The 21674-nt window shown below is 47.8% G+C and overlaps 1 protein-coding gene and 1 pseudogene across 3 annotated transcripts; both read right to left on the bottom strand.

Moving 5' to 3' along the window:
• Positions 1–43: 43 nt before the first annotated feature.
• On the bottom strand, positions 44–21412 carry PR39 (peptide antibiotic PR39). 3 transcript variants are annotated; one of them, XR_014823143.1, is made up of 5 exons: positions 21170–21385; positions 20658–20765; positions 20440–20511; positions 655–2353; positions 44–192 (listed from the first exon to the last, which is right to left on the bottom strand). XR_014823143.1 is itself a non-coding variant. In XM_084988395.1 (4 exons), exons 1-4 carry the CDS (start codon positions 21365–21367, stop codon positions 6644–6646), a joined length of 573 nt encoding a protein of 190 aa, XP_084844521.1. In that variant the 5' UTR covers positions 21368–21385; the 3' UTR covers positions 6615–6643. The 3 variants fall into 3 exon arrangements, 2 of the variants coding, with proteins under 2 accessions (XP_084844521.1, XP_084844520.1); XM_084988395.1 differs by lacking the exons at positions 44–192; positions 655–2353 and adding an exon at positions 6615–6838; XM_084988394.1 differs by lacking the exons at positions 44–192; positions 655–2353 and adding an exon at positions 19582–19846 and having other exon boundaries at positions 21170–21412.
• Positions 2563–6031, bottom strand: LOC100626446 (small ribosomal subunit protein eS25 pseudogene; annotated as a pseudogene).
• Positions 21413–21674: the final 262 nt, after the last annotated feature.

Raw genomic sequence — 21674 nt, 5'->3', positions numbered from 1 at the left:
TCCTCCCTGTGTTTCTTGCCTCTGGGCCTTTGCATTTACTCACATTTCAGACTGAAGTTCCCTTTTTCTTCCTCCCTGAATCCCATAGACTGTCCCCTTCCAGGTCCTCAGACTGCATGTCCCCTGAGGAGGTCAGTGAGGTGAGCCTGCTGTTCCTATAGCATCTGGCTTTCCTGGTTTAATCCTCTCAACCTGTCAGAGCGGAGGTGTTCTCAGGAAAGACACCACAGCCCTTGTCCCCAGTCGGGTCTGCCCCTGATTCTGCATCTGGTTCCTGAGAGACCCTCATGCACCCTCCACCCCAGCAAACTCGGGCATGAACTCCACCACGCATCACCCCTCACACACTCCTCCCAGCCACGCTTCCTGTCCGTTAGATTCTGGAGGGGATGGGACCTGGACCCCCATGTGCTGTGTCCCCAACTGTGGGGAGCACCCGTCGCCCTCCTCCCCTCGCCCCCTTCACTCCCCAAGCAGAGCACACTGCTTGTCTCTTTGCGTGGAACCACAGCAAGTGGCTGGAAGGCTGAAAACTCTTCGATGTGCAGCATTCACAGTGGCTGCCCTCTCACCTGACTGGGCTCCATCATTCCCCATCCTACATGCAAGCAACCCCTTGGAATCTTTTTACCACTACCACAGAGACCCACTCACCCCTCGAGCCATAGATTCATCTGAGAAGAGCTGGCAGTTCTTAGGGGATCCCACACTGAAGCTGGTGGTGGCCAGGACAAGGGTTCATGGCACCCCAGTCTGGGCTCCGCTGGACTCCAAGGAGGACCTCAAGACCTTCTACCAAGATGCAGGTCAGCTGCAGTCAGAGCCTTGCCTGCAGGGCTTCTAAGCACATATGCAAGGTCATTAGGGTAGAACAATTGCCCTACAACTTTATACCCCAACCTTTCCCATAACCAACGAGGGTTCTTTTTAAAAACATGGACTGCCCCTCAAATACTCTAATTGATTCTATTCAGGGGTTGTGGACCAAATTGTCCTCTATATCTTAGGCAACATCAAGTGAGAGAGACCATGACTATGATACCCAGGAGACTCATCAGGCCCACTGGAACACAGACTCACCAGGCTCCTATGTGGAGCCAAATCAGCCAAGTGTATTATTAACCCACGTGCAGCAAAGTTGCCAACTACACATACCCCGCCTCAGAAGGCCAGCAGGAAGTCTAGGGCAATGCACTCTACCACTACGAGGGAGCGTGTAGACTAGCTTGTGGGCTGCAGGTAAGCATAGGGCAGGTTTCACATACAAAGAAGCAGCAAGCTCAGAAGAAGGTGTTGCTCATGCGATGTCAGAATTCAACGAGTGTTTAAACTTAGAATGCTTGCTGGAGTCTGGGCAAAACACACAAAGGAGGTCAAAATTTCACGATGAGGTTTAAGGAAATCACATGACTGCCCAGAAAGTCAGTCTTGTTCTGGCACATTTAGTGAAGGCTAGTCAGTCCTAGAGGCTGCCGCTGTTGGAAGGTTTTGAGGAGTTCTTACATTCAAATTCTTCAGTGGCCATTGATCAAGCTGAGAACGGGAGTAGCAGTCTGTGTGAAACTGGTCAGATGGCCTGCAGACAAAAGCTAAGAGAGACGGGGATGAATGGTGTCTCTTCCCACCTTTGCCTCTGTGAGTCCGAGGCCTTCAAACAGGCAACTACCAGGGTAGTTGCTCTTCTTCACAACTAAGTGATCTGGGCAAGTCCCTTAGCCATCACTGCTCACTCTTTCTCCTGCCCAAGGCCACAGGCAAAGCCACTGCTTTCAGACTTCTAGACACCTCAGAATTCTCTTCCTCTGCCCCACTGAGATGAACCTGAAGGACTCCATCCGCTCTCTGAAGGGCTCAAACTGACCCTGAGACGTAGGAGGTGGGGGTCAAGGGCAGGGTCCACAAGGACGTTGCCTGAACGCAGCCTGGTCTCCTCCTCGGCACAGCAGGACACTGGGGATGCAGTAGCCCCTCCTCACCCACTCTCACTGCCTCCTTTGTTCTCTTTTGGCCTCGCCTCCACTCCCCGAGTCTGGCTTCGGTGCCCCCAGACCTCTGAGGCTGCCCCCCAGGAATGCCCTGGGCTGAGCATCTGCACTAACCATGCAAAACCCTTCGCAGTCATGCCCTGGGCTCTCGGGCTCCTGGGCGAGTCTGACCCCTTGGTAAGTCCCCCAGTGGCCCTCGGCCCACAGCACCGCCCCCTCCCCACTCCCCTCCCGCACCACCGGCCTGGACACCAGGGCTCTTCTCTGTCTCCTCCTCAGGCCCCGCACCTCACCATGTGGGGCGAGGGGATGGACTCCGCACAGCTCCACTGCCGTCCTAGGCTCCTCCTCTAGAAGCAGGACCTGAGCTGGAATGGAGAGGCATGGGATTCAGGGAGGGGTGTTGTCAGGAGGGGGAGAGGGGAGCAGGAGAGGGCAGAGGGAGCAGCTGAGCTGGGATGTGCTCCAGCCTGACTCGAGCTTCAGCCTCACCCTAAATGCCCTGGAACCAGAAACGCAACTTTCCCCTGCTTTAGGACTGACTGCAGGTGGGGTGGCTGGGCTGTGATGTCCCCTGCTAGTCAGTCACCACCCACAGGCTGAGGGCAGAGGGGGCATAATCCCCAGGCATCTCCTGGGGAGGCTGTGAAGGCTGCTGGGAAGGGGGCCCCCGGGGGCCCTTAGCATCCATGTCCCACAGTCCAAAGAGTGGGGGGCCGGGGGCAGCCTCTGAGCCAGTGGATGTGGACAGGACACGAACAGCACCTACTGCCCAGAGCCCCGCCCAGGGACCAGCATCCCACTGGCCCTTCAGAACCACGGTGGTGACAACTGAGTTGTCACTTCCCCCCACACTCATCTCCTCCCTCCACCCGGACGCAGCTCTGCCTGGGGCCAGGCTCCCAGGAAGCCCCACTGTCCAGCCTGTCAGGGAGTCGACCTGCCTCATCCTTTGGGCAGAGACTCCACCCCAGTTAGCCCCACACTCTGCCAGCCCGGGAGCAGCCCTCCTTCCTTTCTCTCTTCCTTCCTCACCATTTGGCACTGGACTGGCCTGATGCTCAGTGCCATTTTTTGGAAGGTCTGACCCGTGTCCTCTTAGAATAAGAGGTAGTAATGGCATCAAGATGGCAGAGGAGTAAGACATCCCCTTCTCTCACAACACATCAATAAAAACCATCTAGGAGTTCCCATGGTGGCACAGCAGTAATGAATTTGACTAGTAGCCATAAGGACATGCGTTTGATCCCTGGCATCGTTCAGCGGGTGAAGGATCCAGTGTTGCCGCCTGCTGTGGTGTAGGTTACCAATGAGGCTCGGATCCCACATTGCTGTGGCTGTGCCTGTGGCTGGCAGCTACAGCTCTGGTTCAACCCCTAGCCTGGGAACTTCCATATGCTGTGGGTGTAGCCCAATTAAGAAAAAAAAAAAGACCAAAAAAACCCCCAAAGCCATCTTCATGTAGAACCATTCACATAGAACCTCTACTGAATGTTGGCAGAAGACCTTAGACCTCCAAAAAGGGCAAGAAACCCTGTACACAACTGGGAAGAACAAAAGGAAAAGAGAGAGAGAGAGAGAGAGAGAGAGAGAGAGAGAGGGAGAGAGGAGCAGGAAAAAAAAAAAACCAAAACAGGAATCAGGGCTGGACCAGGAAGGAGCTGTGAAAGAGGAAAGGAATTCACATGCTGGAAGGCCACCTAAAAGATGGGGGGATTAGCCAGGACAGAAGAGGTACCTCGAAGCCTTGGAAAAAAGCACAGCGGCCAGTCTGAGGAGGAGAAAGCAGAGAGAGAGCTGCATAGACCATTGGTATCACCGCCTGGGACACCTTTTGGCAGAGACTCTACCCCAGTCTGAGACACCCTGAACCAATGCTAGGCACTGAGACTCAGGCTTCGAAGGTCCGTTCTGGGGAAGGGACTAGGGTTGGCTGTGTGGAGACAGTCTGAGGGGCTAGGGAGCTGCGTACCATGGGCTGGTGGGTGGAGCACCACAGCTGAGGAAGCTTGGGAAGAGGCCTGGGCCCACAAGAGAAGCAAGGCACCATTACTGGGGAGCACCAGAGGAGGAGGGGTGAGACTGCCATAGGAATATCTTTCTTGGAGCACGTGCGGGCTCTCAGAAGGCGGGATACCTCTTGCACAAACTACAGGAGGCAGGAGAAAACTGGAGCAGCCATCTCAGACTCCAGAGGGGGACATGGCCTGCCACCACTATGGGTCTCTGGGAACCACCTGCAGCCCCACTCACCTCAGGGGTTGCCGCCGAGGAGGACACTGCAACCAAACACCACCTGCTGCCCTCACTCCCCTGGGAAAGCACACCTTTGCCACTGACAAATGCTCAGGGCACAGCCTACACCTGCCTGAGGGTCACTGCCACTTCCCAGGGCCATGCAACCAGGAGCAGCCTGGGCCACCTCCCCATGGGTCCTTGCCATTGTCAAGGGCCCGGCAGCCAGGCACTGGCTACAGGCCCTGACCACTGCCCGCATCTCCATGGAAGCACACGCAGGCCCTACCCTGGCATACCCACTATCAAGGGGATAACCGCCTGAACACACGGAGGAAAGAGACAGCAAGCATCTAAACCAAAAGCAGTCCTCAAGCCAAAAAATAAACTAAATTTAAAAACTAAGCCCTCACAAACTCCCTAGGAGCCCTCCTGTATATAAATAGCCCTCCAAGACTACAGTAGTTGTTTTTTTCCTAAACTCACAGAATAAGAAAAATATAAGCAAAATGAAGACGCTCGGGAGCCATTCCCAGTTAAAAGAACAGGAGAATTCCCCTGAAGCAGCAAACAATGAAACAGACCTCTTCAGTCTAACAGACACCAAGTTCCAAAAGAAGGTGATTAAAATACCAAAGGAATTAAGAGTGGGTATCCACAGGAATGCAGGTTACTTTAGAAAGGAACTAGAAACTATAAGGAGGAGCCAGGAAAAATTAGAAAATTCATTTGCAGAGACATAAACTGAGTTAAAGGCACTGAAGAGCCGAACATATAATGCAGAGGAATGAATAAGTGACTTGGAAGATATATAATGGAAATCACAGAAAACCAAATGAAAAACACATGAAAGCAATTTAAGAGATCTATGGGATAATACAAAGCAGGCCAATCTACACATACAGGGATCCCAGAAGGAGAAGAAAAAGAACAGGGGATTGAAAATATATTTGAAGAAATTATGGCTGAAAACATCCCAAATCTAAAGGGCACAGATGCCAAGATACAGGAAGCACAGAGGGCACCAAACAAGTTGCACCCAAACAGACCTACACTGAGACATAGTGTAGTTTGCCACTTTAAAAAGTGGCAAAAGTTAGAGTTAAGGAGAGGTTTCTAAAGGCAGCAAGAGAAAAACAACGAGTTTAATTGTAAGGGAACCCCATTAGGCTAGTAGCTGATTTCTCTGCAGAAACACTACAGGCCAGAAGAGCCTGGTACGATATATTCAAAGCTCTAAACGGGAACAATGTGCAGCCTAGAATACTCTACCCAGCAAGACTTTCTTTTTTTTCTTTTTTTCTTTTTTTCTTTTTTATACTCGATAACATTTTATTTTTCAAGATGTGCAATATGGAGTTGGTGTGACCTGTGTATGTATCTTCTCCAGCAGCCGGGGCATCTCCAGCCTTGGTGTTTTGGGTGTAAATTACTGGAGCTCTGTGCATTGAAGCCAGCTTAACAACTCCTTGGCTCAGGAGCTCTGAAGGGCTGCCCTGGCCAGAGAACCACAAATCTTCCATCTCTCAGAGACGACAGCTAGAGTTATAAGCTTATAGTTGGGAACTTCTTTACAGAGTTTGTCAGATGTTGCTTTGTCAAACAGGACTAGGTTATTGAGCTTGTCCCGAGATTTGCCTTTGGACCACTTCTTCTTTTTGGACTTGCCCCCAGATTTGTTCACTGGGTCTTTGTCTTTCTTGGCCGAATTCCTGGCATCTTTCTCCTTCTTGTCGCCCTTGGCCGGCATAGCACAGCCGGGAGAGCGGATACTAGAAGTGCTACCTGGCTAAGATGTCGGACAGAAAGGAAGATTATCATTTAAAACAGAAAGAGAAATAAAGGATTTTTCCAACAAACAAGAACTAAAAGAATACAGCAGCAATACTAAACCCACTCTAAAAGAAATGACGAAAGGTCTCCTCTAAACAGGAAAGAAGGAAGAAGATACAGGATGGAGGAAATCACAAAATTGGAAAGTAATCACTTAAATAAGCCAGTATACACATCAAAAAGAAAAAAACATTATTTGTAAAAGGAATGATAAACACAAGGAACAGCAAAAGGATAAGCATGAAGATTTTAAAAACGACATCAAAATCATAAACTGCAGGGAAGGAAAGTAAGAAAACCTAGACTTGACAGGGGATTAAGATGGCAGAATAGAAAGACTGGAGCTCAACTTCTCTCCTAAAAACAACAACATTTACAACCAAATGCTGAGCAACCTTCGACCAAATGGACCAGAAACTTTCACAAAGTTATCCTACTGCAGAAGACAAAGAGGAGGCCATATCAAGAGATAGGAGGGGCAGTTACACGACATAAGCATCCCTGTACCTCCCAGGGTGGAGGCCCCCCAGACTGGAAAGTAACTGGTTCACAGAGACTCACCTACAGGAGTGAGAGTTTTGAGACCCACATCAAACTCCCACGTGTGGGGATCTGGCACTGGGAGAAAGAGCCCCCAGAGCATCTGGCGTTGAAGGCCAGTGGGGCTTGTGCACAGGAGCTCCACGGGACTGGGGGAAACGGAGACCCCATTCTTGGGTCCCAGGACAAAGCAAAGTCTCCACAGGAATCTGGGTCAAACCGGACTGCAGTTCTTTGAGGACCTCCTGGGAAAACAGGGGTGAATGTGGGTTGCTGTGGGAAAAGGACATTGGAAGCAAAGCTCTGGGGAATATTCTGCAGTGTGCCTTTCTCTGGAGGTGGCCATTTTGGGAAAATATGGCCCCTCCCATCAGCACTGAGAAGCCCCAGGCCAAACAACAATCCAGGTGGGATCACAGCCCCACCCAGCAGTAAACAGGCTTCCTAAAGGCCCCCCTGGCACACAGCCGCCTCTCATCCCATCCAGAGATAAAGCCCCACACACCAGAGGGATAGGAATCAGGCCACCTACCAGTGGGCAGGCACCAGTCCCTCCCCCATCAGGAAGCCTACAGCAAGCCCCCATACCAACTTCAGCCACCAGGGGGGCGGACACCAGAAGTGAGAGAGGCTACAGCTCTATTATCTGTAAAAAGGTCACCACACCAAAAACGAATAAAAATGAAAAGACAGAGAAGTATAACTCAGAGGAGGGAGAAAGGAAAACCCCCAGAAAATCAGCTAAGGGGTCAGGAGAGTCTCAGCCTCCAGGAAAAAGATGCTGAAGAGGATGCAAGACATTGGAAATAAACTGGAGGCAAAGATGGATAACTTTCAGGAAACACCGAGCAAAGAGATACAAGATATGAAACTTAAGAAGAGATGCAAAATCAATAACTGAAATAAAAAAATTCACTAGAAGCAACCAACAGCAGAATCCAGGAGGCAGAAGAACAAAGAAGCGAGGTGGAGGACAGATTAGTGGAAATCACGGATGTGGAACAGAAAAGAGAAAAAAGATTGAAAACAAATGAAGAGAGTCTCAGAGAACTCTGGGACGACGTTAAACGCACCAACATCCTTATTATGGGGTGCCAGAAGGAGAAGAGAGAGAGAAGCGGACAGAGAAAGCACTCCAACAGATAATAGCCGAAAACTTCCCTCACATGGGAAAGGAACCACTCACTCAAATCCAGGCAGCGCAGCGAGTACCATATAAAATAAACCCAAGGAGGAACACCCCGAGACACATATTAATCAAGCTGACCAAAATTAAAGACAAAGAGACAATCTTGAAAGCAGCTAGGGAAAAGAAACAAATAACATACAAGGGAAGCCCGGTAAGGTTATCCCCAGATTTTTCAGCAGAAACTCTGCAGGCCAGAAGGGAGTGGCATGATATACTTAACGTGTTGAAAGGAAAAGACCTCCAACCAGGATTACTTTACCCAGCAAGGCTCTCATTCAGACTTGAAGGAGAAATCAAAAGCTTCACGGATCAGCAAAAGCTGAGAGAATTCCGCACCACTAAACCAGCTTTACGACAAGTACTAAAGGAACTTCTCTAGACAGAAAAGAAAAGGCCGCAATCAGAAACAAAAATACCACCAATGACAAGACTCACCAGTAAACGTATATATACAGTAAAGACACAAAATCATCCATGCACAACTATGCCACCACCATCCGAAATTGTGAGACGAGGAGGGTACAAATGCAGGACACTGGAGATGCACTTGCAATTAAGAGACCAACGACTTGAGACAATCTCGTATCTATAGAGGCTGTTACATCAAAACTCCAGAATAACTGCAAACCAAAAGTCTACAATTGATACACAAACAAATAAGAAAAATCAACTCAAGTACAACACTAAAGATGGTCCTCAAACCACAAGAGGAGAGAACAAGAGAAGAAGGGAAGAAAAAAGAGCAACAAAAACAAATCCAAAGCAATGAATACAATGGTAATGAGAACATACCTATCAATAATTACCTCAAGGAGTTCCCATCATGGCTCAGTGGTTAACGAATCCACCTAGGAACCATGAGGTTGTGGGTTTGACCCCTGGATCCGGCGTGGCCGCGAGCTGTGGTGCAGGTCGGTGCAGGTCGCAGACGCGGCTCAGATCCCGCGTTGCTGTGGCTCTGGCGTAGGCCAGCAGCTAAAGCTCCAACTCGACCCCTAACCTGGGAACCTCCATATGCTCGGGAGCGGCCCAAGAAATGGCAAAAAGACAACAACAAAATAATAATAATTGCCTTAAGTGTTAATGGATGAAACGCCCCAGCCAAAAGACAGAGACTGGCTGAATGGATGCAAAATCAAGACCCATATATACGCTGTCTTCAAGAGACCCACTTCACTCCTAGGGACACAGACAAATTGAAAGGGAGAGGATGGAAGAAAATAGTCCATGCAAACGGGAATCAAAAGAAAGCTGGAGTAGCAATACTCATATCAGACAAAATAGACTTTAAATTGAAGAACATTTTAAGGGACAAGCAAGGTCACTACCTAACGATCCAAGGATCAATCCAAGAAGAAGATAAAACAATTTTAAATATCCACACACCCAACCTAGGTTCACCACGATATGTAAGGCAACTGCTAACAACCTTAAAAGGGCAAATCAACAATAACACAGTCATAGCGGGGGACTTTAACACCCCACTTACAGCAATGGACAGATCATCCAGACAGAAAATCAATACGGAAACACAGGTTCTGAATGAAGCATTAGACCAGATGGACTTCATAGATGTTTATAGGACATTCCATCCAGAAGCTACGGAACACACATTCTTCTCAAGTGCACATGGAACGTTCTCTAAGATTGATCCCATCCTGGGCTACAAAGCAAACCTCGGTAACTTTAAGAAAACTGAAATCATATCAAGCATCTTTTCCGACCCCAACGCTAAATGACTGGAAATCAACAACAAGAAAAAAATCCGCAAAAAACACACACGTGGAGACTAAACAACATGCTACTAAACAACCAATGGATCACTGAAGAAATCAAAGAGGAAATTTAAAAATTCCCAGAAGCCAATGACAATGAAGAGACGACACTCCAAAACCTATGGGATGCAGCAAAAGCTGTTCTAAGAGGAAAGTTTATAGCAAGACAAGCCCGCCCACCTCAGGAAACAAGAAAAAGCTCAAATAAACAACCTAACTTTACATCTCATGCAGCTCACGAGAGAACAGACAAGACCTAATGTTAGTAGGAGGAAAGGAATCATAAAGATCAGAGCAGAAATCAATGAAATAAAAAAGGAACCAAACCATAGAAAAGATTAATGAAACGAAAAGCTGGTTCTTTGAAAAGAGCAACAGGAGTTCCTGTCGTGGCGCAGCAGAAACGAAACCCACTAGGAACCATGAGGTTGTGGGTTTGGTCCCTGGCCTTGCTCAGTGGGTTAAGGATCCGGCATTGCCGTGAGCTGTGGTGTGGATTGCACACACAATTCGGATCTGGCGTTGCTGTGGCTCTGGCGTAGGCTGGCAGAAACAGCTCCGGTTAGACCCCTAGCCTGGGAACCTCCATGTGCCATGTGTGTGGCCCTGAAAAGACAAAAGACCAAGGACAAAAAAAAAAAAAAAAAAGAAAGAAAGAAAGAAAAGATCAACAAAATTGATAAACCCTTAGTCAGACTTACCAAGGAAAAAAGAGAGAGGGCTCAAATCAATAAAATTAGAAATGAAAAAGGAGAAGTAACAACAGACATCGCAGAAATACAAAGGCTCTTAAGAGACTATTACATGCAACTATACGCCAATAAAATGGAAAACCTAGAAGAAATGGACACATTCTTAGAAAGGTACAGTCTTCCAAGGCTAAACCAAGATGAAGGAGAAATTCAGAGGAACGCAGCAATCACAGGTACTGAAATTGAAACTGTGATTTAAAAACTTCCAACAAACAAAAGTCCAGGACCAGATGGTTTCACAGGCAAATTCTATCAAACATTTAGAGAAGAGCTAACACCTCTCCTTCTGAAACTATTCTAAACAACTGCAGAGGAAGGGACACTCCCAAACACATTCTATGAGGCCACCATCACCCGATGCCAAAACCAGACAAAGATACCACAAAAGAAGAAAACTGCAGGCCAATGTCACTGATGGACATAGATGCAAAAATCCTCACCACCATACTAGCAAACCGCATCCAACAATACATTAAAAGGATCGTACAACATGATCAAGTGGGATTGATCCCAGGGATGCAAGGGCTCTTCAATATCCGCACATCCATCAGTGTGATACACCACATTAACAAACTGAAGAGTAAAAACCATGTGATCCTCTCCATAGACACAGAAAAAGCCTTTGACAAAATCCAACACCCATTTCGGATAAAAACCCTTCAGAAAGCGGGCATAGAGGGAACCTACCTCAACATAATAAAGGCCGTATATGACAAACCCACAGCTCACATCATTCTCAGTGGTGAAAAGCTGACAGAATTCCCGCTGAGATCAGGAACACGACAAGGATGTCTGCTCTCACCACTACTCTTCAACGTAGTTTTGGAAGTCGCAGCCACGGCAATCAGAGACGTGAAAGAGATCAAAGGAATCCAAATTGGAAAGGAAGAAGTAAAACTATCGCTATTTGCAGATGACATGATACCATACCTACAGAATCCTAAAGACTCTACCAGAAAACTCGTAGAGCTCATCCACGAATTTGGCAAAGTCGCAGGATGCAAAATCAATGCACAGAAGTCAGTGGCATTTCTACATACCAACAATGAAAGATCAGAAAGAGAAATCAGGGAAGCAACCCCGTTTTCCACCGCATCCAAAAGAATAAGATACCTAGGACTAAACCTACCCAAAGAGACAAAAGACCTGTACTCTGAAAACTATACGACACTGATGAAAGCAATCAAAGATGACACAAAGAGATGGAAAGACATACCATGCTCTTGGACTGGAGGAGTCAATATTATCAAAATGGCTATACTACCCAAGGCAATCGACAGATTCAATGCAATCCCTATCAAATTCCCAAGCACATTTTTCACAGAACTCGAGCAAAATATTTTAAAGTTTGTTTGGAAGCACAGAAGGCCCAGAAGAGCCAAAGACAGCCTGAAAAAGAGAAATGGAGCCGGAGGAATCAGGTTCCCGGACTTCAGACTATACTACAAGGCAACAATCCTGAAAACCACATGGTACCAGCACAAAGACAGAAATATAGATCAGTGGAACAGGAGAGAAAGCCCAGCATTAAGCCCACACACCTACGGCCAACTCATCTGTGACAAAGGAGGCAAGAATATACAATGGAGAAAAGACAGCCTCTTCAACAGGTAGTGCTGGGAAAACTGGACAGCCACACGGACAAGAATGAAATCAGAACACTCCCTTCCACCATACACAAAAAGAAACTCAAAATGCATCACAGACCCAGATATAAGACCAGACACCATAAAACTCTTAGAGGAAAACATAGGCCAAACACTCTCCGGCATAAACGGCAGCGACATCCTCTCAGGTCCACCTCTTAGAGTCATGACAGTAAAAACAGAAATAAACAAACGGGACCTAATGAAACTTCAAAGTTTCCGCACAGCAAAGGAAATCCTAAACAAAACGAAAAGACAACCCACAGAGTGGGAGAAAACCCTTGCAAGTGAATCAGCTGACAAGGGATTAATCTCCAACATGCATAAACACCTTCTGCAGCTCCATACCAAAAAGACAAACAACCCCATCGACAAATGGGCAGAAGATCTAAACAAACAGTTCTCCAAAGAAGACATACGAATGGCCAAAAAACACGTGAAAAGATGTTCAACATCACTCAGTATTAGAAAAATGCAAATCAAAACCACTCTGAGGTACCACCTTACACCAGCCAGAATGGCCATCCTCAAAAAGTCTACCAACAATAAGTGCTGGAGAGGGTGTGGAGAAAAAGGAACCCTAGCACACTGTTGGTGGGATTTAAATTGGTGCAGCCGCTGTGGAAAACAGCATGGAGATTCCTCAGAAAACGAAAAAGAGAATTCCCATTTGATCCAGCAATCCCACTCCTGGGCGTCCATCCAGAGAAAACCGTGACTCGCAAAGACACATGCACTCCGATGTTCATTGCAGCACTCCTTGCAATAGCCAAGACATGGAAACAACCTAAATGGCCATCGACAAGAGGAGGGGACCAAGAAGAAGTGGTGCATATACACAATGGAATACTACTCAGCCATTAAAAGGAACGAAATACCGGCATATTTAGCAACATGGATGGACCTAGAAATTATCATGCTGAGTGAAGTCAGTCAGACAATGAGACACCAACATCAAATCCTACACTGACATATCAAATCTGATAAAAGGACGGAATGAACTTCTTTGCAGGAGAGATACTGACTCGCAGACTTTGAAAGATGCATGGTTTCCAAAGGAGAGAGTTTGGGCGGTGGGGGGTGCACTGGGGTTGTGGGATGGAAATCCTATAAAACTGGATTGTGATGATCATTGTACAACTGTAAATGTAATAAATTCATTGAGTAATTCAAAAAATAAAATAAAATATGATACGAAGGAACATACCTACAAAATATAAACAGACTCACAGACATAGAGAACAGACTTGTGATAAGGGGGAGGGGGTGGGGAAGGGAAGGATTAGGCCTTTGGGATTATCAGATGCAAACTATTATATATAGAATAGATAAACAACAAGGTCCTGCTATATACCACAGGGAACTGTATTCAATATTCTGTGATAAGCCGTAATAGAAAAGGATATGAAAAAGAACACATATATGTATAACTGAGTCACTTTGCTGTGCAGCAGAAATTAACACAGCATTGTAAATCAACCATATTTCAATAAAGTTTTAGAAAAAAGAAAAAGAAAACCTCGACTTTTTTTTTTCATTATGTGCTTGAGCCCATATGACTCTCAGACTAAAGCAAGCAGATATAGGAAGGGGTTCACATACTTGAAAAACAGAGCAACCACAAACCAAAGCCAATCAGTACAGTCACAAAAACTAAACAGAAGATGACACAAGCATAAAATAAAAGGAAATCATCCAGGAGTTCCCGTCATGGAGCAGTGGTTAACGAATCCGACTAGGAACCATGAGGCTGCGGGTTCGTTCCCTGCCCTCGCTCAGTGGGTTAAGGATCCGCCATTGCCATGAGCTGTGGTGTGGGTCACAGATGCGGCTCGGATCCCGCGTTGCTGTGGCTGTGGTGTAGGCTGGTGGCTACAGCTCTGATTGGATCCCTAGCCTGGGAACCTCCATGCGCCATGGGAACAGCTCAAGGAAAGGCAAAAAAAAAAAAAAAAAAGGAAATCATCCAACCAAATGAAGAATGGAACAAAGGAGATACATGGAACCAACTGGAAAACAACCCTTAAAACAGCAATAAGTACATATTTATCAATAGTTACCTTAAACGTCAATGGACTCAATGTATTGATCAAAAGATACGGAATGGGAGTTCTCGTCGTGGCTCAGTGGTAAACGAGTCCGACTAGGAACCATGAGGTTGCAGGTTCGATCCCTGGCCTCACTCAGTGGGTTAAGGATCCGGCGTTGCTGTGAGGTGTGGTGCAGGTCGCAGACGCAGCTCGGATCCCGCGTTGCTGTGGCTGTGGCTGTGGCTGTGGCTGTGGCTGTGGCTGCGGTGTAGGCTGGCGGCTACAGCTCCAACTAGACCCCTAGCCTGGGAACCTCCATATGACGCAGGCACAGCCCTAGAAAAGACAAAAGACACCGAATGGAAGACTGGATAAAAAGCAGAGCCTGCAATATACTCACCTTAGGGCAAAGGATACATATAAATTCAAAGTGAGGGGATGAAAATAGATATTTCATGTGAATGGAGAAGACAGGAAAGTGGGAGTTGCAGTAACCCTATCAGACAGAGTAGACTTTAAAACAAAGGCCATAAAGAAAAGGAAAGAAGGACACTATTTAATGATAAAAGGATCAGTTCAAGAAGAGGCTATTACACTTGCTAACATATATGCTCCTATATAAGGAGCACCCAAAGACATACCACGAACACTAATAAACACAAAAAGGAGAAAGTGATGGGAACGCAACAGCAGTAGAAGATTTAACACCCCACCCACATCAACGGATAGATCCTCTAGACAGAAATCAACAAGACAAGAGATCCTCCATGACACAGTAGAACAGTTAGACTTAATAGATATTTTCAGGATATTACATCCAAAGGAAAACCAGAAGTATACATTCTTTTCAAGTGCACATGGAACCTTCTCAAGGAATGACTGCATACTGGGCCACAAAACTAACCTCAACTAATCTAAGAGTACAGAAATTCTTTCAAGAGTCCTCTCTGACCACAATGGCATGAAACTAGAAATCAACTACAGGAAGAAAATTGCGAAAAACAAGATGACATGTGGAGCTCCTACTGTGGCTCAGCAGTTAACAAACCCTACTAATATCCATGAGCATGCGGGTTCGATCCCTGGCCTCGCTCAGTGGGTTAAGGATCCGGCGTTGCTGTGAGCTGTGGTGTGGGCTGGCAGCTGTAGCTCCGATTTGACCCCTAGCCTGGGAACCTCCATATGCCATGGGTGAGGCCTTAAAAAGACCAAAAAAAAAAAAAAAAAAAAAGAATTACCCGAAAACAAAGATATTAAAAAAAAAAAAAAGACTACATAGAGACTAAATAACATGCTACTAGAAAAACAGTGGGTCAATGAGGAAATCAAAAAGGAAATTAAATAATACCTAGAGACAGACAATGAAAACACAACCATTCAAAATCTATGGAATGCTGCAAAAGCAATTCTTAGAGGGTAGTACATAGCAAAACAGACCTTCCTCAAAAGAGAAGAAAAAGCTCAAATCGACACCTAACCTGCCACCTAAAAGAACTAGAAAAAGAACAAACAAAACCTAAAGTCAGCAGAAGGAAGGAAACCATAAAGATCAGAGATGAAATCAATAAAACAGAGATTCAAAAGAACAATAGCGAAAATCAATAAAACCAAGAGCTGGTTCTTTGAAAGGGTACATGAAATTGAAAAACCGCTGGCCTAACTCGCCAAGAAGAAGAAAGAACCCAAATAAACAATAAGCAATGAAAAAGGAAATGGATTAACAATGAGATCCTGCTGTGTAGCACTGAGAACGATGTCTAGATACTTACAATGCAGCACGACGATGGGAGACGAAATTTATGCATACGTGTATGTGTGACTGGGTTCCCATGCTGTACACTGGGGGGAAAAAAGTGTGTCGGAAATAACAATAAAAACTAAACTAAAAAAAAAAAAAAGAGAGAGAGAAATGAAAAAGGAGAAATCTCAACAGATACTGCAGAAATACAAAAAGCCATAGGAGAACACTATGAACAATTATATGCCAACAAATTCGACAGCCTAGAAGAAATGGACAACTTTCTAGAGACACACAGCCTGCTGAAACTGAATCAAGAAGAAATAGACCATTTGAAGAGACCAATCACTAGAAATGCAATTAAACATGTAATGAAAACACTCCCTACAAACCAACGCGTCCAGGACCAGATGGCTTCCCAGGTGAATTCTACCAAACATACAAACAAGAACTTATACCCATCCTTCTTAAACGTTTCCAAAAGATGGAAGAAGGAACACTCTCAAAGACATTCTATGAAGCCACCATCACCCTAATTCCAAAATAATACAAAGATACTACCAAAAACAAATTATAGGCCAATATCTTTGATGAAGAGATATGCAAAAATTCTCAGCAAGATTTTAGCCAACTGAATCCAACAATACATAAAAAAGATCATACACCATGACCAAGTGGGATTCATCCCAACCTCACAAGGATGGTTCAACACATGCGAATCAATCAACATCATACACGACATTACCAAAAGAAAAGTCAAAAACCACACCAGGGAATTCCCATTGTGGCTTAGTGGTAACAAACCCGACTGGTATCCATGAGGATGCAGGTTCGACCCCTGGCCTTGCTTACTGGGTTGAGGACCAGCATTGCTGTGAGCTGCGGTGCAGGTCGCAGACACGGCTCACATTGCTGTGGCTGTGGTGTAGGCCAGCAGCCACAGTTCCCTTTCAACCCCTAGCCTGGGAACTCCCATATGCTGTGGGTATGACCCTAGAAAGACAAAAACCAAACAGGCAAACAAACAAACACATGATCATCTCAATAGATGCAGAAAAAAGCATTCACCAAAATCCAACATCCATTCATAAAGCCTCTTACCACAGTGGGAATACAGGGAACATACTGTAACATAATAAAAGCCACTTATGACAAACCCACAGCCGATATAATACTCAACGAATAAAAGCTGAAAACCTTCCCTGCTCAAAACTGGAACAAGACAAGGATGACCACTCTCACCACTTTTATCCAACATAATATTGGAAGTCCTACCTACAGCAATCAGACAAACAAAAGATGGGAAAGCTATCCGAATTGGAAGAGAAGAGGTAAAATATTATCGCTATATGGAGATGACATACTACTATAAATAGAAAACCCTAAGGACTCCACACAAAAACAACTCAAACCAATCAACAAATGCAGCAAAGCAGCGGGACAGATTAACATTCAGAAACTGGTTGCATTTCTGTATACTACAGTGAAATATTAGAAAAGGAATACAAAAATACAATACCTTTCAAAATCACACCCCCCAAAATTAAGTACTTAGGAATAAAACTGACCCAGGATGCGGAAGATAAACTAAAAAACATTCATCAGGAAAATTAAAGAGGATTCAAAGAAATGGAAAGATGTCCCATGCTCCCGGATTGGAAAGACTTAATATCATTAAAATGGCCATACTGCTCAGAGCAATCTACAGACTTAGTGTGATCCCTATTAAAGTACCCATGACATTCGTCACAGAACTAGAAAAAAGAATCCAAAAATTTATATGGAACCATAAAAGACCCAAAACTGCCAAAACAATCCTGAGGACGAAAACAAAACAAAGCAAAACAAAACCAAAAAACCAAACAGAAAACATAACTCTCCCGAACTTCAGACAATATTACAAAGCCACGGTAATAAAGACAGTGTGGTAACGGTACAAAAACAGAAATATGGACGAATGCAACAGATTAGGAGGAGTACTGTTGGAATGGCAGACACTCTCCCCAGCCAATCACTTTGGAAGGCTCTGACAAGGCCGGCATGCCTCCCTGCCAGGGAAGAGTACAGCTCCTTGCTCAAGGGTTGAGAGGGAAACAAGATAAGCAGCCACTCATTTCTGCTATGGGTGGTCACATATGCATGTGGACGGCACGGTCCATGACAAGGGACATCTGGCCAAAACCAAATATGAAATTTGTCCTTTCAAATATGAAAGGACAAGGCATGGCTGAGGAGACAGAAAAGCTGCCATGAGAGCAGGATGGGCAATCATGGGAGGAAACGGGAAGCACACATGACCAGCACAGGCTGTGCAGTGATGTTCCAGTGGTGACAAAATTATTATATAACATTCTCTGATTTCCATGGGGTAAACGCCTCCACGAAGGCCAGTTTCTAGCTACCAGGGGTTTAACAACCAGCTCAGAAAAATCCTGCAACTTTAACCACGGGCTCTGGCAAGCCTGTGTCCTCTGGCACAGACACACCACAGCCTCGGCTTCCTCTGTAGGGCTTCCTCCCTCAACTTGGGATGATGGAGCGGGAGAAGCACCAGGGTCCTCTAACCAGCCTGATTCAGCCCCACCTGCTCAGCAAAAGTCAAGCACGACAGGTCCCAAAGTAAGTGCTCTGGGAGATCCTGCCCTCTGTGCCTCTCGGAGAGGGGGCTCTCGGTCTTGTTTCAGGTTGGCCCAGAAGCAGACCTAGGACAAGCATTTAGTGGCAGTGGTTGGTTTGGGAGGCAGTTCCAGAAAGCACCAGCAGGAGTGGAGAGAAGGGAGATGGGGCAGCACCCAGAGTCAGAACACGACACGCTGCTTCCTGGGTGCAAACTCCCCAGTGCTGCCAGTCTGCCCTGCAGCAAAGGTCAGCTCGAGAATGGGGAGTGGGCAGGACGTGGACAGGACACTCCTGAAACACCCGGGCAACTAGGGATGTGACCTGTGTGTCACTCTTCCCCTTTCTCACACCGGTGCAGAGCTCTTCACCCCGAGGAGCAGGATGCTTGTTTTCCGTGGTCGAAAGAGGTGTTCCATTTGATCCCTAAACCAAGCTGACCAGCGAAATCTGGGCCCAGCTGAAGAAACAGCGATGTGTCTCCATGCCACAGGAAAGGCCAGGAGGGGTGGGATTTCCAGACTTAACATTGTCAAGGGCAGGTGGAACCTTCTGGGCATCGTCCCTGCAGGCTTAGCCTGAGGCTGAACCGTGTCTCTGTTTAACAAGAGGCCTGGCCCCTCCTGGACCGTCACCCCCATGAGAGCAGAACAGCATCCCCACCAGCACTGCGCACAGAGCGGGTCTCCTTAAGTCCCTACTGGGTGATGGAGGAGGAGGGCGGAGGCATGTGAAGGGCATGCAAGGGACCTGAATGGAGACGCTGTCTGGACCTTGTGACCCAGGTGCCTCCCACAGTGTTTTTCTGGAAGGGACAGCAGCCTCACCCAACTCTGTGTATACAGAAGTTCCCCACCACCCCCTCTCTCTTTCACACACACACACACACACACACACACACACACACACGAAGACTCCCAGAATTAAGATCAGTAGTGGTAGGTAGTAAGAGGGGAAACAAGTGATATGGAAAGCTAGAAGTCATTCTTTTGGTGTTTTATGGCTATACCTGGGGCATATGGAAGTTGCCAGGATAGGGGTCCAACTGGAACAGCAACTGCCAGCCTGCACTAGAGCCGCAGCATTGCCAGAACTGAAAAGTGACTACAACCTCCACCACAGCTCATAGCAACACCGGATCCATTAACCCACTGAGCGAGGTCAGGGATTGAATCTGTGTCCTCATGGATACTACTTGGATTCTTAACCCACTGAGCCTCAACAGGTACTCCCATACAAAGGTTGCTTTCACAAGAATTTATTTTTCATGGTTCAGAAGTCTGAGCCACAACAATAAGATCCTAGGACTTTCCCTGGGCTCAGGATTCACCAAAAGCTTTTAATGGGTATGTTATCAGCCACTCCATCACCGTTTTCCGGGGAACCGTGGTGGGAACCTTGGTGGGAACCCTGGTGGGATCCTTGGTGGGAGCCTTGGTGGGAAAAACGGAGGTGGCCTTGGCCTTGGCAAATATGGGGGTCGGGGACGTCTCCTGACACTCTGAATCTGTGAACAAGGATGAGAGAGATCTCTCATGGGACTGAAGGAGGATCAACACAGGTCCCCTACTTCCCACTTGAACAACCCCAAAAATGGAACACAACAGCAGACTTGGGGCCACAGTTTGCCCAATGGCTGTGAATTTTGGAGCATGTGGTTGAATCCCTACACCCACAGACAGATGAGCAACCTCAGGCCCAGATATGACAGGTGACGTCCCAGGGTGGCAGGCCCAGCCCAGCAAAGCTGGACGAGAGCAGGGCCTGAGAGTCCATTCCTCAAGGTAGGGCCCCTCAGATGTCAGCACAGTCAGAATTCCCTGCAGGCTTTATGACAATACCCTTGCCAGGGATCCACCCCAGGGTCTGATTCAGGAGGACTGAGAGGGCATGAGAATGTAAATTTCTGGGTGAGGACCCCACTTAAGAACCACTGCTCTAAGGATGACAGAACCCATCCTGGAGACCTGGGGCCCAGGTGAGGGAGGGGCCAGGGTAGGGGGCACGTTCCCTGCCTGGATGGGGCAGCAGGTGACTGGACAAAGGAGGTTCCACGCACCAACCAACAAGCAGCACCTCAAAGAAAATGGGGCCACTCACCTCATTACAGGAGATGTCCAGTGAGTGAATGGATGGGTTCAAGGTGACTGTCCCCACACACTGCTTCACTCGCTAGAAGGGGAGACTCAAGGTAAAATCAGGAACTCTCCCAAGCCATAAGCTCCCAGCCTCACCCAAGGGCCTGGACATCTTCCCCAGAAGCCACCCGTTCAGCTCCTTGGGAAGCATCCGCCAGCGCCCCCAGCCCCCAGCCTCACCCCATTCTCCTTGAAGTCACACAGCTCCGGGGGCTGCCGGGTCGGCCTGGGACACACAGTCTCCTTCACCGTGAAGCTCACAGGTTTCGGGGTGCCCGGGTCCTCGTCCTGGTCAAGGATCAAAGTGGGGAGATGGGACTCGGGCTCAGGCTTCCCCCTCGGATCTGTCACCCCCTCCCCGCCCCCACCTAGGCAGCAGCCTCTGCAGCCCCTGCTGGGAGCCTGGCCCTGGGCTTGGTGCTGGGTGCACAGGGGAGGGGACAGAGCCCGCTCCTGCCTCACAGGCTGTGCAGGGCCCTGAGCCCACAGCCCAGAGGCTAAGGCGGGAAGCTCTCACGCGGGCAGGGCACCCAGCTCTGGGAAGGTTTCCTGGCAGAGGGGGTCCCCCTTAGAGGGACAAGTGCCTTCCTGGCAGGAGGGACAGCCTGAGCAGGGGGAGGGACAGGGAGCCCCGGGGCGGGTGGGGGACAGCCCCCGCCCCCCAGCCCCTCCTGAGCCCCTGCCCGACTCACGGCCTTGGGCGGCTGGTCCAGCTCCAGGAGGCGGTAGAGATTAGCTTCCGAGGACTGCTCGTTGAGGCGATCCACAGCACGAAGCACGGCCTCCCTGTAGCTGAGGGCCTGGGCGCTGGCCGAGGGCACCACGAGTCCCAGCAGCAGAAGCCACAGTGACCAGCGCCCCAGGCACAGGCTGGCCCTCTGGGTCTCCATGGTGCCCAGGTGAGCCTCCTCCCAGCCTGCGGGACCCTCCTTTATGCCCAGCCTGGGTCTGGGACTTCCTGAGCGGCCCCATCCCTGGCTGCCTCCCAGGATGCTGGCTGGACTTGCCTCAGCCCTGGCTCTTGCCTCAGGGGATTGCTGGGCAGTGGGGAAGGATGGGTGCCTGTGCAAGGTGAAGAAGTGGTTTCTCCATCGCCCTGACAGTGTCCTGGCCTCTCCTGGGCCCCACAGGCAGTGTTACAGGCAGGGTTGCTCAAGAGGGTTGGGTCCTTCAGGAGAAGGAGAGGCAGGCACTGTC

The sequence above is a fragment of the Sus scrofa genome, chromosome 13 (assembly GCF_054392235.1).
Source record: "Sus scrofa isolate SSC_HxYL_T2T_F1_AM1 chromosome 13, Sscrofa_HxYL_maternal_Yorkshire_Landrace_v2.0, whole genome shotgun sequence".
NCBI lineage: Eukaryota > Metazoa > Chordata > Mammalia > Artiodactyla > Suidae > Sus > Sus scrofa.
The sequence above is the reverse complement of the archived record's forward strand: the minus strand, read 5'-3'. Positions and strand labels throughout refer to the sequence as shown.

Excerpts from the sequence above, each read along its gene's own strand:
- PR39 (XM_084988395.1), bottom strand. The coding sequence starts at position 21,367 with ATGGAGACCCAGAGGGCCAGCCTGTGCCTGGGGCGCTGGTCACTGTGG. Across the intron at positions 20,512-20,657 it reads GTGACTTCAAGGAGAATGGG|CGAGTGAAGCAGTGTGTGGG; the intron begins GTGAGGCTGGGG and ends CTCCCCTTCTAG. Across the intron at positions 6,839-20,439 it reads TGGACATCTCCTGTAATGAG|GAGGTCCTCAAAGAACTGCA; the intron begins GTGAGTGGCCCC and ends CTGTTTTCCCAG.